Source organism: Oxyura jamaicensis, chromosome 17 (assembly GCF_011077185.1).
Source record: "Oxyura jamaicensis isolate SHBP4307 breed ruddy duck chromosome 17, BPBGC_Ojam_1.0, whole genome shotgun sequence".
NCBI lineage: Eukaryota > Metazoa > Chordata > Aves > Anseriformes > Anatidae > Oxyura > Oxyura jamaicensis.
The window spans coordinates 10,112,338-10,126,957 of record NC_048909.1 but is presented as its reverse complement, the minus strand read 5'-3'; the positions used below and the strand labels follow the sequence as shown (position 1 = coordinate 10,126,957).

Genomic DNA, 14,620 nt, shown 5'->3' with positions numbered 1-14,620 from the left:
GTGGAAGCTATTCATTTTCCTACAGTGATCTTTTAATATTCTCAGCGTGTGTTAGGACATACCTACCTTATGTAGGGGAATGATTATAAACCATTCAAAAACATATTCATTATTATGATGTTACAGATTTTGGCACAGCCCATGAGTGATGCTATATATTGTCACAGCTGGCCCTGTTTTGACCAGGAGCTCAGACCACCTTCTGAGGTGTCTTCCAGTAGGAATTCTGCGATTCCACAGTGTCCATGTGGCTTAAGGAGCCTCCTTATTCACTGTTGTGGTCTTCAGATAAGCGTGTCATTACCTATTTTGTGGACTCTGCGGTCAGTGGTGCAGAAGCCTGCCTGAGATGCCCTCTCAGTTTTCAGTTTCTCTTCTAGCACGAAGTCAGACAGTTCAGCCTAATCAGCCATAACATCATCTCTTCCCTTTGCTGTGTACAGGAAGAGTGGAAGAGAACTCTAATTAATTAACAAGTTTTTTAGTTGCTCAGCTGTTAGTTGCTGAGTTTGCGTGATTTGCCCTTTTATGTTCCCACTGTGTACATAGCAGGGAGGTGCGGTTTGCCCAGGAAGAGTGGCTGCTCTCTCACCTTAGGCAGCCTAGGGGACGTAAACCTTCAAGGCCTGTTCAAGTTAATGGAATCGTTGCCATGCCATATAGGGGTGGAATTAGGAAGTCCAGCTGGGCTTGACTTGGCCTGACGGATGTAAAGGGTAACTAACCTGTAGGCTTCCACAGGTCTGGAAGTAAAAGGACAGTAAAAGGAAGTAAAAGGAAAAAGACACCAAAGAAAATGTAGACCTGCTGCTGCATGACCATGCAGTTGCGTGATGGAGAACACAGAGGAGGCTGAGGTACTCAGCCTTTTGTCTCTGCTGACAAGGCCCAGCCTCCCTGTGGGAGGCAGGTACTACACAGTCACAAGGAATTGAGCCATGGACTGCTTAAGTAAGCTGGACATTTACGAATTTGTGGGAGAAAATATGTTTGATCAGAGAGTGCTGATGAACCTTGCTGATACTATTGTAAGGCCACACTTCATAATTGAAAGGCGTTGGCAGTCAGGGATGTCCTCACTGACTGGAAAATAAGTGTTGCAAATGTCTTTGGAAGAAGTGAGAAGATCCAAGACACTACAGGCCATTCAGATTTGTCTCTGTTCACAAAAAATAAAAAAAAAATGAAAAAAAATCTTCATGAGAGCCATTTCTGTGTAGAAAAAGATCTGGATTCTGAGGCTGTAGTAGAATAAGGAAAGACACAGGTGTTGTTAGTGGCATAAGCGTGTGATGCAAGGAGACTGTGATTCTTCTAAAATGAGTATTTGATAGTAAGTTTGGCAAAACAGAGCATAGAGATTAGCAAAAGCCTTTCTGGTGGAGTGTGATGCTCAGTGTGCTTTGGAGCATGAATTGAAACATAGAAAGAGGCCCGCCTCTGCCCTCCCTGGCATTTTATAAAGTCCTTAGAACAAAATGAACTATTGAACTTCAACTGGCTCTATCATACTATACCATATTTTAAGTGTATATTTTAAGCTCTCAGCACAGTGATTTGGGGGGGTGGGATCGGATTGGGGTGGGTTTTGTAAGAGGGATACTGTTCTGTGTGATGTTTTCTCTGCATTTAAGCAGGAGTAAGGAACCAGCAGGGATAACTAGCATTTTAAGGGAAGTGCTAGGAGCTGAAACTTGTAGGTTTAAAGCAAGCTTGTTCTTCTGCAGATTATTTAAATGTTAAGTATGTGCCTATGTCGAGGATACACGGAAAGGAATCTAAAAACTATTATCTTCTGTAGAAATGAACCTTCAATTTACTCACTGCACAGGAAGGGCAGGTTCTAGTCATTTGCACTGCCAGCAGGTGCCCTTTCTCTACATAATGGGCTTCACATGTGTAATTAACACATGAAGGCTGCTACTGCCAGTTTTTTCTTCAGGTACATGCTGCTAGGAGTTTTCAGGACAACGATGTGGACCACAAGAGGCTTTTACGCTGGGTTTGAAGATTAGGTATTCAATGACTTTCTGACAAAGCCATGTTAAAAGGGGCTAAGTCCAGATCCCACAGCTGGGAGCAGAGGTGTGCAAAAAGCAAACACTTGGGCAGTGTACCCAAGGAAATAAAGACACGAGTCGCTGAGCTCTGCTGAATGAATTCTTTCATGGTGTAACACCCTGTCCATACAGCAAATGAGCTAGCTAGTGTGTGAAGTATGATTTTAAAACATATAATTATTAGGCTGTAATTGCATGCTCACAAATGCAACAGCTGATTACCTTAGCCTGATACGAACTTTAATTGGAGAGGTAGTCTCACACACTAATTGTTTGGATAAATAAATTTAGTAACAATCTGTGTGCCATAAATATATTTCTTAAAATAGAGTCCATTTATTTTGTAACCATGAGAACTTGGAAAGGTGATTTTTGCCAATGAGGACTGAGAAACTAGCTTCATGCTGTCTGTTTTAAGGCAGTATTATTGCTTATCAGTGTCTGCCTCTTAAGGGAAATGACCTGAAATTATTTAAAAACACTAGAGTTTATTTTAATTACGGTCTGGTTATTTATTTTGCAAATGTGATGTAAGCAATTTAAAAATCTGAAATAGAAACAAAGAAAATTTAAAGTTCTACTGTTCTTAAAAAATACAAAAAATGATGTTCATTCAGTTGACTTTGTCTGCTGTCCATTGGTGCATATTGATTACGCTCTTGGTGCTTTTGAGTCTTCTCCTGCTCTTTGTGGAAATCACGAAAGGTTACAAGAACTCTGTATTACTTGTGATCTTTGAAAGGTTTTGGAAAAAAGGTATATTCCATCTGTGATTATTATCTGTGATATTATTTCAGTGGAACCTTTTTATGTAAAACAAACAAACAAAACAGCTTCTAAGGTCCCAGCTGATAACATTCCAATTCAGCTCCATGTTTGTGAAATCTGTTGTATTTCCCTGGGAGGACACACATGACAACTCTTGGATCTTCCCAGAACTATGAAAAAGTAGAATAGCTGTCTTCCCAGAGAGTAACAAGGTAACCTTCTTCCCACTTCCCTCCTGAAAGGATTATTTTAAATGTAATATTTATGTTCACCTGCAGTCCTTATTCATGTACTGAAAATGCCAAAAGCCTCAGTCTCCAAAATGTTTGATCTCTCTAGACTTGCTCTTTGTGCTAGGGATACTGAGCCAGTTATGGTGGCTCAGTACCACATACATGCATGTAGGATGACTTCAGCCATCTGATTCTATCATTCAGGTTAAAGGGTGGGGGAATTACTCTGGTTATTATGTGGTCTTCTACCAGAAGTAACAGTACATGTTCTAAGGTGATTGAAACAGTCTTTTATATTAGATAGATTGCTTAGCAGCCAGCATTAATATATTCTGAGAGCACCTCCTCAGAGCACCCTGCCACAGCTGCTGAACAAATGTTTCTGTTGGTGCAGTTTTCCCTTTCACCAGGAGTTGGTTGGTGTGTTTTTTTTTGAAAAATCCCTTTCTCCTGTTTTCTAAATCTGCATGTAGTTCAGTACGCTCCTTTAAGTAGGTGGAGGGGGTAACTGGAGGGCAAGTACTCCTGCTGCTTGGGAAACAATGATTCCTTCCTCATGAGCCTCTAGGTAGGCATTTTGATTTAGCCTGGTACATCTGTGTACTCACTAAAAGCTCTTGTAGTTGCTCTGTGCAGTCAAGTTTCTAATTTGCATCAATTACCCTGATAAATTTGGGATTGAGTTCTGTTGCATCTCAATGAGTAATCTGAAGAGAAATCTGGAGACTACTTAGAGGGTAAAGTACTATAGGTGTATAAGAGCAACACATTAAGTCAGTGTTTGTATATCAAGACATGAACGTAGTAAATGTGATCTAATCATTTTTCTGGAACAGTGGAGGAAAATGGTGCAAATCCCTGTGTAGCTATAAACTACGAACCTTCTTGAGATCTGTGGGTTTTACATTACATTTTCTGGTGAATTACAGTATTTTTTTTAAGGTGTGGGAGTTTTGTTGTTGTTGTTGGGGATTTTTATTTTAATTTTCACTTAAGAGGAAGTGTCCCTCTATTTCACCTGCTTCTCTTGCAATTAGTAGTTGCCCACCTCTTGGGAGCATAATTAAGAGGTCTCTAGTTAGCCTAAGGAAACGAATTAAAGAAATTGTAAAAATGCAACTCTAATAAATGGGCAATATATAGCCGTTAAGTCCACAGTATCCATATTCATGCTTATTCATTGCTACTTTAATGATTTGATATTTACCTATATAACTCATTTGCTTGTAAATAACCCTGATTGCATTGGGAACCACTGTGGCACAAGAGGAGTAATAGCCTTTCTCTTTGTTCCAAAAGACTTAGGCAGGCTTTTTGTTTAAGCAGTGAATGTGCATAGTAGAAATTGATACTTCTTACTTTTGCACTTAATGGCTATTGCCTGCCATCAAACAGCTTTGAGTAATTAGGAGTTGTGGCTGTAGGAAGCCCCAGGACTGATTAAGCGTAAAGCAGTATGTAAAGACTGGTCTGAAGGTCAGTCCTTAATCTGTCATGGGTCTCAGAAGGATTAGTGATTGTGCAAAGTGTTTCTCCTGTTTATACAAGCAGTGTATGTTCCTGAAGTTGACTGGAAAGACTTTAAAAACCATACACTTCTAGCTTGGTAAAAGCTCCTTGAGTTTGTCTTCTCTCAGGATCTGAATAGCAGTTGGGAAGAACTATTGTGTGGCCTGAACGGTGAAGGGGAGTGCATGATGTTCTCTTGTACAGTATGGTACCTGAGTATTTAAGTAATGGCATATGATTAACACTTTTTTTAATCAAGGTAATAAAAGCAATTCATGAAGCCTGGCATGCATCTTCAACCAAGCTTTGTTTATACAAAATGAAAAGTTCGTACAAGAACTATTTTCCTATGGTTTAGTTAACTTTCTTCGTTTACCTTCTACTTTCCCCGTCTTCTCTTTTGCATCACAAAAGCTATTCATCTTCCAGAGCCCTTCATAGCATGTACCTGGTCTGCTTGTCACCTTCTGTGTACTGGTGCCATGGCCCAGTGTCCCGTGATCCAGGCCCTATCACTGTTTGTTAAACATTTCTTGGAGAAATGCTCAGTGTTGTGTTTGTGCTCTATCTCATGCCCTTAATGAAATCTGTGCAACTATTCATAAAGCTAACACAAATGTTTGCAAGATTAGCATGTTATTTAACAAATTTCTGCTTCAAATTTTGCTTGTTCATAATGATTGCAATAATCTGAGCTATTTTATTATGTTACATATATATATATAAATTATTTATGAATGGGTAAGCTAAACTCACTCTTTGTGGTGCTATAGTATCAAATTGTTCCTTCTGCTTTCCCCAGTCTGTCCAAGTGTATATACATTGTGTAGCACATTAAGAATCTGGCTGCAATCCTTTAGTATGTACTAATACAAGTTTAAAGAAATAACAGCTTTGGAAATACTGCTAAAAGTTAGATTACTGTGGCCTTTACGCAGTCCCTGTAATAGCTTTATATGCTGTATTGTCTTTACCCGTGATGACTTTTCACTAGAAAACTGAAAAGAGAATTTGTTGCATCCTAAATCGATCCTTGGATCTCAAAGCCTATCTTGTAGTTCCATAAAATCTTACTGGGTGTGTGTGGTTTTTAGGTTTTAGACATTCTCATTGTTTTGTTGATAAATCGGGTGGGTGACAGATGGACATGATAGAGTTAATTAACTTCTACGGAGTCAGATTTTCCTATGCTTGGTGACAGGCTCTGCTTTTGGCCACATTAATAAATGGCTGGCTTTCTGGAATACTGCACTCTTCCTGCTTCCTTTCATTACATTAGCCAAGGTTCCACTAGATGGGACATTTGCAGTCTTAAGACTTCCTGCCGAGGTTCAGACTTTGTATTTTTGAGATTGAAGCTGTCGTGTTCCTGAAACTACTTAATTAGAAACACATTCATTTCAGTGCATACTGGAGGAGTCCTCAACAGCGTAGCCAGGCACACAGGGAAGTTGAGCATTTGTGCAGCTGGCAGCTAAACCAATGGTTTATACTTTGAATGTGAAATTACTGGGTATTTTCTTGCTCCTGGAATGTGGCCATTGGAAATGAAGAGATGTGGGTGAAAGAGATAATGTTTGTCACAAATAAAACATGCAAAATTACAAATAAATACTCCTCAGTTGAGCAGCAATCCATATGTAGTAAGTGTATATCATGTTGTATGGTAAAAATTTGTATCCAAGATCTTGGATATATGCTCTGGTTCTCACCTGTGCAATTCCCAAGGAAGCTGAGTCTTCAGGACTTGCACCAAGTCTGTTTACAATCCAGCAGTCCCTCTGGGCTATCACAAAGTGCTTTACTGGGTGCAGTTTGGGCAGGGGCATTCTTGCCAGCGTATCCAGTTCAGTAAGTTGTAAGGTGATAACACACCCCTTCAGTATTCTACAAATGAACGTGTATGATTCTGTGAAGTTATATATGTTTAAAGTTTTCAAAAAGAAAGTGTTTTCATCCAGAACGTCTAATATAGAGGCTGTTCACATCTCTTGGTACAGCATCCAACAGAGGAGCAGTTTTTGGCGGCATATTAATAAACATGCTAATTATTAATATGCATATCAACAAATTGTACTTTTTGAAAAGGTACTTCTCACCAAATGAGAAGCAGAGTGATTTCTGCTGGTGTGTTGCAGTAGTTCTTTCAGCGCTGTTCTTCCCTTACTGAACAGTAGGCACCAGTTTATAAAAGCAATATGGAAGATATTTTAATCCAAGGCAGCACAGTGACATTTCTCTCCTTTTTCATCTGAAATTGAAAATGAGCTCTTTGAGCTTCTGTATGCAAAATCAAATGAGGCTCTATTTTAAAAGTTGTGTCTGTCTGTGTGCTTTCAGTTTAACAGGCAGTATATGCCATATTTGCAATTAGCAGCTTTGGCATCCTCTTTGATATGTTCTAATAAGCAATGCAAATATAAGCTTTCCCTGATTAGTTGAGTGGGAGTTCTGTAGTAAGCTTAATATTAGAAATACTGTATATACAAGGATACAACTTTGATTCAGTATTCTTCCTGTGTTATACAGTCCATATTGCTGTTTGCAAACATCACTGAACAGAAGACTGAAAAGATCAGTCTTTCTCTTAGCGTTCTGTTTGATAACAAAAGTATAACACCTGTGTTCGAGGGTACAAATTTGGCTAAATAACTTGTTGATATATTTAAGTTTTGTGTTCTGAAGGGAATAATGATACCAGCGTATATCACAATAATGTGGGACTTAGTCAGAATCTTCCAAAGTAATTTTTATATCCTTGCTTTATAAATGTAAATATTTCAAGATTGATACTAAGTTATTTAAAATGTGCCTGGACCCATAGTCGAAGGATTAAAGCTCGTAGTACTGGGTGCTACATACATTACATTAGCCACTTAACACTACAATACTGTTTAGAAAAATTCTGTGTATTTCTTTGAAAATTGTAATGTTTTTTTAAGAGACCACAATATTTATAATTTATATGTATATGTTTAATAGGTGCCCTTATGTACCTGTTTTAACTTAGAAATTCTGATGTCAAGAGAAATGTAAGTCTTATGGTAGTGAGAGGATATTGCACAGTAAAACAAGTCTTTCAAATATGGAAAAAAAAATTGTTAACATGTGGTTGGTTTATATATATATGTGTGTGTGTATATATATTTATATATTAAAGTCTAATCCAGTATACCAGTCTCTTCCTGTAGCTAATTTTATAACTCATATGTGTTAATCCAGCATTACGAGAATGTAAAGTTTTTCTTCTTCTTTGCAGTGCCCCAATGCCCTACCTCATTGGAATACATTTAAGTTTGATGGAGGTAAGTCTTTCTAAACATTTCTGAAAATAGATGTCATTTTATGATTTCGACCCAAATTCTGCAAATTATTTTATAATGATTTTATTTTATAATGATTTTATTTTATAATGATTTTATTTTATAATGATTTTATTTTATAATGATTTTATTTTATAATGATTTTATATGCTTAAAAATAGTCCTGTTAATTTCTTTAGGAGTGTTCAGATAACTGAAGTTAGGTATGCAGGATAGTGTTAAATCTTAAGGGAGTCTTAATGGTACCTTGTACTGTCTGGGCATAGTTTGTTTGCAGTTCAGCAGTCAGCGATGAGCTCACGGTGTGTTCCCCTCTCCGTCCTGTTGCTTCATGTAATAGTTACTGCCTCTAGTTTTACTCTGTTCAGAAAGGTGGAGTTGATATTAAACTAAAATGTTGACAGTTATAGTTCTCTTGTAGGCATTTGCAGACAGTTTGTAATTTTTTTAATGTTCAAAAGACCTTGAAAAGAAGGAACTTGCTGTTAATGTTAACACAAAGCTGGCAGAAAACCAGCCCTCACAGAAAGCTTCACATATAAACAATTCAGAGTAATTCTGCTAGCTGTGTGTGTGTGTGTGGAAATAGCATGTTTCCTTCTGCTTCCAATCCTAGTGAAACAGTTGATAACTTTTCTCAAAAGTATCTGGAGGACCGCAGAAGCTATTAACTTAGATCCCTGTGAAAATCCTAGTCCTTATTAATTGTGCCCCTTTACACAGGAAGTCTGACCACCGTGTATGTGCTCGCTATGGGAGGAGGCATTTCTTTGAAGAAAGCACTGCCCTTTTGTAGGCACTTAAGTTCGTAGGCAGTGTTGAACAGTAGGCATTGGAAATGCCCTTGAAAATTAATTGACTTGTGTCCCTGTTATAGATACCTGTGTTTGGAAATTTAAGCTTAGGATACACACCAATCATCACGTGAAGTAATGCATATTACTAGAATATTTGGTTTTGTATTTTCCATAAAGATTTTACCTTCTACGGAAATACTGCTCAAACATTTTCTTTCACTGAGGCATATTTATGTAATAATGATCTTCTATGTCTCTGTGTTTTTAAAACTTAGGTTTTTATACTATGTAACTTCCCCTTATTTTCCCAGTATTAATGTGATGTAATTTCTTAGAAGTCACCTTTTTCATGAGGAGCTAGATAGAATATGCAGGGCTCCCCCCTGCTTGACCACAGATGCCCTTTATATTGCTAAATAAAGTACAGAATTACAGTGCAATGTGTTAGTGAATAAGCAATTCTTCTAAATGTCAACATGTACATTTGTTTGTATATAATGTTTTTGTTAAAGGGATTTCTGATCATTAAATTTGAATACTGCATAGGCAGAACCAAAGTGATGTCTAGGGAGCAGTCTGGCTTATATTTTTCATACTGAGCAAGAATTCTTCTGCCCAATAGCAGTGCCAGGCAATCACTGGCATTCTTACTAGGGTACCTAGCTATTTTAAAAAGGAGCAAAAGGCCTGGTAGAGGATGAGATAACATCTTAGTACAGATACTTGTCAGCTTTCACAGATCTTATCTCAGAAAGACCTGCGTGGTCAGCCTGGCAATGGGTATAGAAAAAAAAGTAATAATTACACTTTGGAGTTGCTTTGTCTCACCCCTGCCTTGCTACATCAAATATTACCTCTTCCTTTGTCTCCGTTTTTTGAGATTGCAGGGCTCTGTAGGCCTTCCAAACTCCATCTGTAAAAATTCAAAAAAAAGAGTTCTTGGAGAAGCCAACTTTCATCCATTTTAGTAACTTGTGAAAAAATCTGTTTAGTACTAAATCCAGTACGGCTTTTGAATAGTTGGAGATTCTGGAACACACACACACACATTGGCAACGTACAGTTATTCAAAGTGCCTTATGAAATAAATGAAATAAATAAAAAAACCTGTCTTCTCTACTCCCCTTCCTCTTAAGGATAAGTTGAATACTTCAGATAGAAATGCATCGTCTAGCTAACTGTGCTTTTGCCACAGAAAAAGAAAATAAAATCACACACTGGGCTATTGTATCTCTTGTTTGTTAGCAGATACTGGATAATTTGTCTGGGTCTTGGGCAAAGGAAAGGTGACATTTGGCAAACAAATTCAGGCATTACTAGTTTACTTCTTAGCCTGATTTTGATGTTGAAAGCTTACTCTTCTGTTTGTCATTTTCAATGTACATATGTATAAAATCATATGTTTTATGTGTTAGAGTAACAATCTAGTAGCAACAGCATTTTTTCTCATGTTCCATCAGATGTGTATTTTTTAAAAATATGCTGTATTATTTTTTTCCACATGAAAATAATTTTTAAAACTACAGATAAAAATATTGTCATTATCCAGTGTCCATTTTACATTAAAAGCTGAAATTTCAGCAAATAGTCCTTTAAAAGTGTTTTGTCAATTCACATGTTCTAGTTTCAGAAGAAGGGATTAATTCCCCAGCTTTCCATTCAGGTTAAGACAGGTGGGCTCTTCTTCTACTGTACAGCCCCAGGGGAAGAACTGCAGTTACACGGTTCTGTTCCAGCAGCCCTGACTGCATAATTTGTCGGTGCTGCGTAAATGTTAGAGGAAGCCTAAACTTGTGCAGGGGAAGCTGTGGTGTAAAGGGAAGGGTGACTTTGGAGTGTAGGGAAATTTTCCAGCTTTGGTGTTGCTTCTGTGTGCTTTTGCTCTCCTTATCTTGGAGTAGGTCCTCTGCAAGAAATACGGTAGCGATTACAATGCTTAAAAACAAAATACACACGCTGTTGCACCTCCAGAGGGTTTTTTTCAAACTAGTTAGTTAGCATCTTAGCTAGTTTCTAGTTTCCCATGTTATATGGGGTCTCTGTGGAAGGAACAGTTATTTTAATGGAAAATGACAAATTTTTCTTATGATTAAAATATCAAGCATATCCATTGACTGTTAAATCTAATTTGCTGTGACTGAAATGTTCTCCTGTGAGATAAGATAATCTCCTGTTGTAGGTCAGAGGGCTCTGGCTGATTTATGAGGGAAAATCTCGGTAGAAAATATAAAGCTGTGTTTTGTGCTCTTATTTTTCAGCTTTTCTATCATCACCTAGTTAGTCATTCTTTATAAGATTTCCATTTAGCAATCCATAAAGTGACTTCAAAGAAGGCTAAAAGTTTATAAGCTGTTGGATAAGCAAGGCTGGAGCTATCACATGAATAATGGAACATGCTTACAGAACTAATTGAATTCATATTAGATGAAGATAAGTACTTAGTACTGATAAATAACAAGATAGGAAGATGAAACTCCATCAAATGAACACATCCCTTTCATAATCTTACTTTCTACCTGCACCCTGCATGCTATTTTACTATTCGTGTTATATTAAATCCACCTCTCTGTTACCAGCAGTGTCAAACTTAGCTGGCAGCCTTTTGCATTTTGTCTTAGTAAACGATTGTTTCGGCAACTGTTTCTGCAGTGAAGGTTGTTAGCGCGATGGCGCTGATGGAAGAGGAATGCCCTTGACCTAGTGGACTACCTATTGGAATTCAGGCACATGTGGTTCCCATTACCACTGGGAACGGTTCCTTGTAGCTGTCAGATACCACGCTGCTGGCACTATCATCTTCTGTGCCAGGCCTCCATTGTGCAAGTTACAGTAATGCCCAGCCTTATCGTGCTCTGTCCAGGGCACAAAGCAGTATTTAGACATGAAGTTAAAGATGAGAAAAGTATATTTACTCACCTATTTATTTTTAAGATCCCAGTCACTCGAGGACTTCGTCTGGGACTTCGGAGTCTTAATTCTTGTGTAATTTTCCAGAGCGAATGTGTGTGTGAAACTTGGCATTGCAGTTGTCGGGATGAGTTCTTCCTTACCAGGAAAGACAGTTGTGCATATCAGAAAGCCAACATGAGCAGAGTTTTGTTTCATCTTAACCTAGTAGGAGTAAATATGTTCACAACAGGAAAATAAATTTCACTAAAATTCTTCCTATTTTTAATATGCTAGGACACAACAGCTGATCTCATTTCAGACTGATAGTCTTCCCCTTACGTAGACAGATGAATAGAAGGCTGTGGTCAGCCCTCTGAACCCTGTGCATCTATTCTGGGAGCACTTTTTGCCATATTGTTGTGTCTTTTTCAGGTAGACAAGAGTACGCAGTATTTGTGGTCCAGTCCGATCATACGCCAGGAAGCTGGCACAGTGTGAGCTGGCAGACTCAGAGAAACAGCTTAGATCGGCCTGGGCTTCGTGCTGGCAGTGCCACGTGGAGTACTGGGGGAATTATTGGCTGGCTGTTTGCAGAAGACACCCTGAACACTGGCATCTTCCACTGTAGTGTTAATTGCTAATGAAGTTTTTGGATTGGAGAGTAGTATTTAGCTTTTTCAAGCCATTTAGGATTGGCAAATCACTGAATTTTCTACCTAAAACTGAAGAAGTGTAGTTTTTTTTGTAGGGCTTAAATGATGGGGTTATATACTGGGTGTTCTTAAATCCAAATCTTAAAAAATTAAATGTAATTTTGGGCACTCACAAGTATGCTAACTATGGCTGTACATGGTTTCAAGAGTAAAATGCATGTAAAAACGAGAAATTACTTATTAAACCGTCTCTTACAACTGTTGGAAAAAGTAAACTAACACTGTGCTTTAGTGGGAGATTCTGGAGCAGGGGGGATGCCTGCAGGGACACGTTGGAAGAAACCCCAATCCTGCGGTACCGAGCCAGCTTACCAGTGCCTGCGGAAGGTTTTGCTGCTGTTGTACGGTGGTGTTAGAGCAGCACTAGTGATGTTTGTCACTCAGTTAGCAACAGCTGCTTGTGATAAGGATCTCGAGAATCACCTGTACAGGATCAGGGCCTGCACATCAAGGTCGGGGGTGGCGGAAGAGTGGAAGATGCACAGAGGGGGGCGCAGGCCACCTGCTGGGGCAGATCAAAGGGCTGCAAGGTCAAGGGGCACATCCAGCCTAACCACGCTTGTCTGCTGAATAGCTATTTCAGGTTGTAAATCTGAGGGTGATTTCATTAAGTCCTTCTGGCTGCTGTTGGGGCATGAAATAATAAAATTTTATATCCGCTGCCTTTCCTGCTTCTGGCAGCCAGATTGACACATTGTTGTCTGCGGCATTGTGGCGTTCTTAAGAAAATTAATGGAAACTATTAACTAAGTAGAGGCAACTCATTAAACAAATGGATTTTAGACTTGTGGATCATACTTTCATAATAGTTTCAAGTATAATGTACAAAATAGGTACTACAAATACTAGTTGTTGTTTTTTATTTTTAAGATTCCAAAATAATTACTGGAAGGTGAATTTGCTTTTCTCTGTTATTGCAACATCTTTAATATGTTGATCCATTTGTGTCTGGTCGTGAAACCTCATGATCAACTTGGTTTATGTTTTGGCACCAATTTAGCAATGAAGATACATAAACCTCTCTTTTTGTTTGTTTCATTTTTTTTTTTTTTTTTTTTTTTTTGTGTGTGTGTGTGGTATTGTTGTTGTTTTAAGGAAATATCCAATACCATTGTTCATCTGTATGAAGTTTAGCTCAGTTGTTTTTATGGTAGGAAAAGCAAAAACTGCCAGCTGTAAATAGTGATAATAAAATAACATTTAGTATAAACTGGCATTAGTATTATTGATGAATATTTCTTCTGTCATGTGATGCACGTGAGACAGAGGAGCACCCCTTAATATTTCCATATAGTTTCTCAGTGGTTTTGCTACCTTTCACATAAAACATTTAAATTACTTCAAGTGTTTGGCTGCTTGTGAGCAGGACAGATCATACTAACTGCTGCTTATTTACTGACCTGGTGTTTAAGGCCCCCTGGAGTTTGTTTGAAAAGTTAAGAGATTTTCACAGTAAAGGTGCCATTTCTGAAATTTAAAGTGCTCTTTTCACCAGGAGATAAGTTCTCTCTGATTAAGTCAGTAATTCTTACTAAGCCATGTTTATAGAGGCCATAAACAATGGGTTCAGTGTGCTTGTTAAACCAGCTTTCCTTACCTCTCCGCTCTTTTAAACAGAGACATATAAAATAAAAGGCAGGTGTAGATGTTAGTCCGATTTGGTTGGGTTTAGATGATTAATTATGGCTACAAGGAATCCGGTAAGGTTGGTTAAGAAAGGCTTGCAGTAGTAGTCTGTGATACACATTTTCACTGAATCATATCTTTTGACTCAGCAAATCCCTAGCATGCAGTAAGTTTGGATAAGCAAACAGTAATACTCATATTTCTTCTTGGTTTTGCTTCTCCATGCGTTCTTCTGCAAAATACGGACTTACTGAATATAGCCCATTCTGTTTAGTGGGTATCGATTCATTTGTAAAATTTTGTTTTGATGTTCAGGAAGTTGTGAAATACGGAATATAAGTATATAAAGCTTAGTGGCCGTCCCTTCATATTTTGACAAAACCGAGACAACTTGCAAAGCCTACCTGTGAAATATTCCACATAGAGTTGCAGTTTATAGAGTGCAGTTGGATGCTGGGAGTTTTTACTGAAATTCCAACAACAGAGTAAATGCTTTTATTTCCGGATTCAGTTGGGCTGATAGGTACTACATTTACCTCATAATACCTTTATTAAAGGTTATAGTGAAAGGAAAGATGACAAAAAGGATCAAGATGAACTGGTCAGTCTGCACTTCTCTGGGATAAGGCACAACGGGACCACTGAAAATTTGTTTTGTCTTTTTTTTTTTTTTTTTTTCAAATACAATGCCGGATGCAATAA

At 38.1% G+C, this 14,620-nt stretch overlaps 1 protein-coding gene across 7 annotated transcripts in view; it reads left to right on the top strand.

Moving 5' to 3' along the window:
• The window catches only part of DENND1A (DENN domain containing 1A), a 191,094-nt gene that overhangs the window by 94,097 nt on the left and 82,377 nt on the right, over window positions 1-14,620 (top strand). For all 7 annotated transcript variants that reach the window (XR_004754946.1, XM_035341489.1, XM_035341487.1 and 4 more), the window contains one exon: window positions 7,830-7,875. Coding sequence is in view for 6 of the 7 variants with exons in the window: in XM_035341489.1 (XP_035197380.1) it covers window positions 7,830-7,875 (46 nt within the window). In the remaining variant the exon portion in view is untranslated. The remainder of the gene's footprint in view (window positions 1-7,829; window positions 7,876-14,620) is intronic.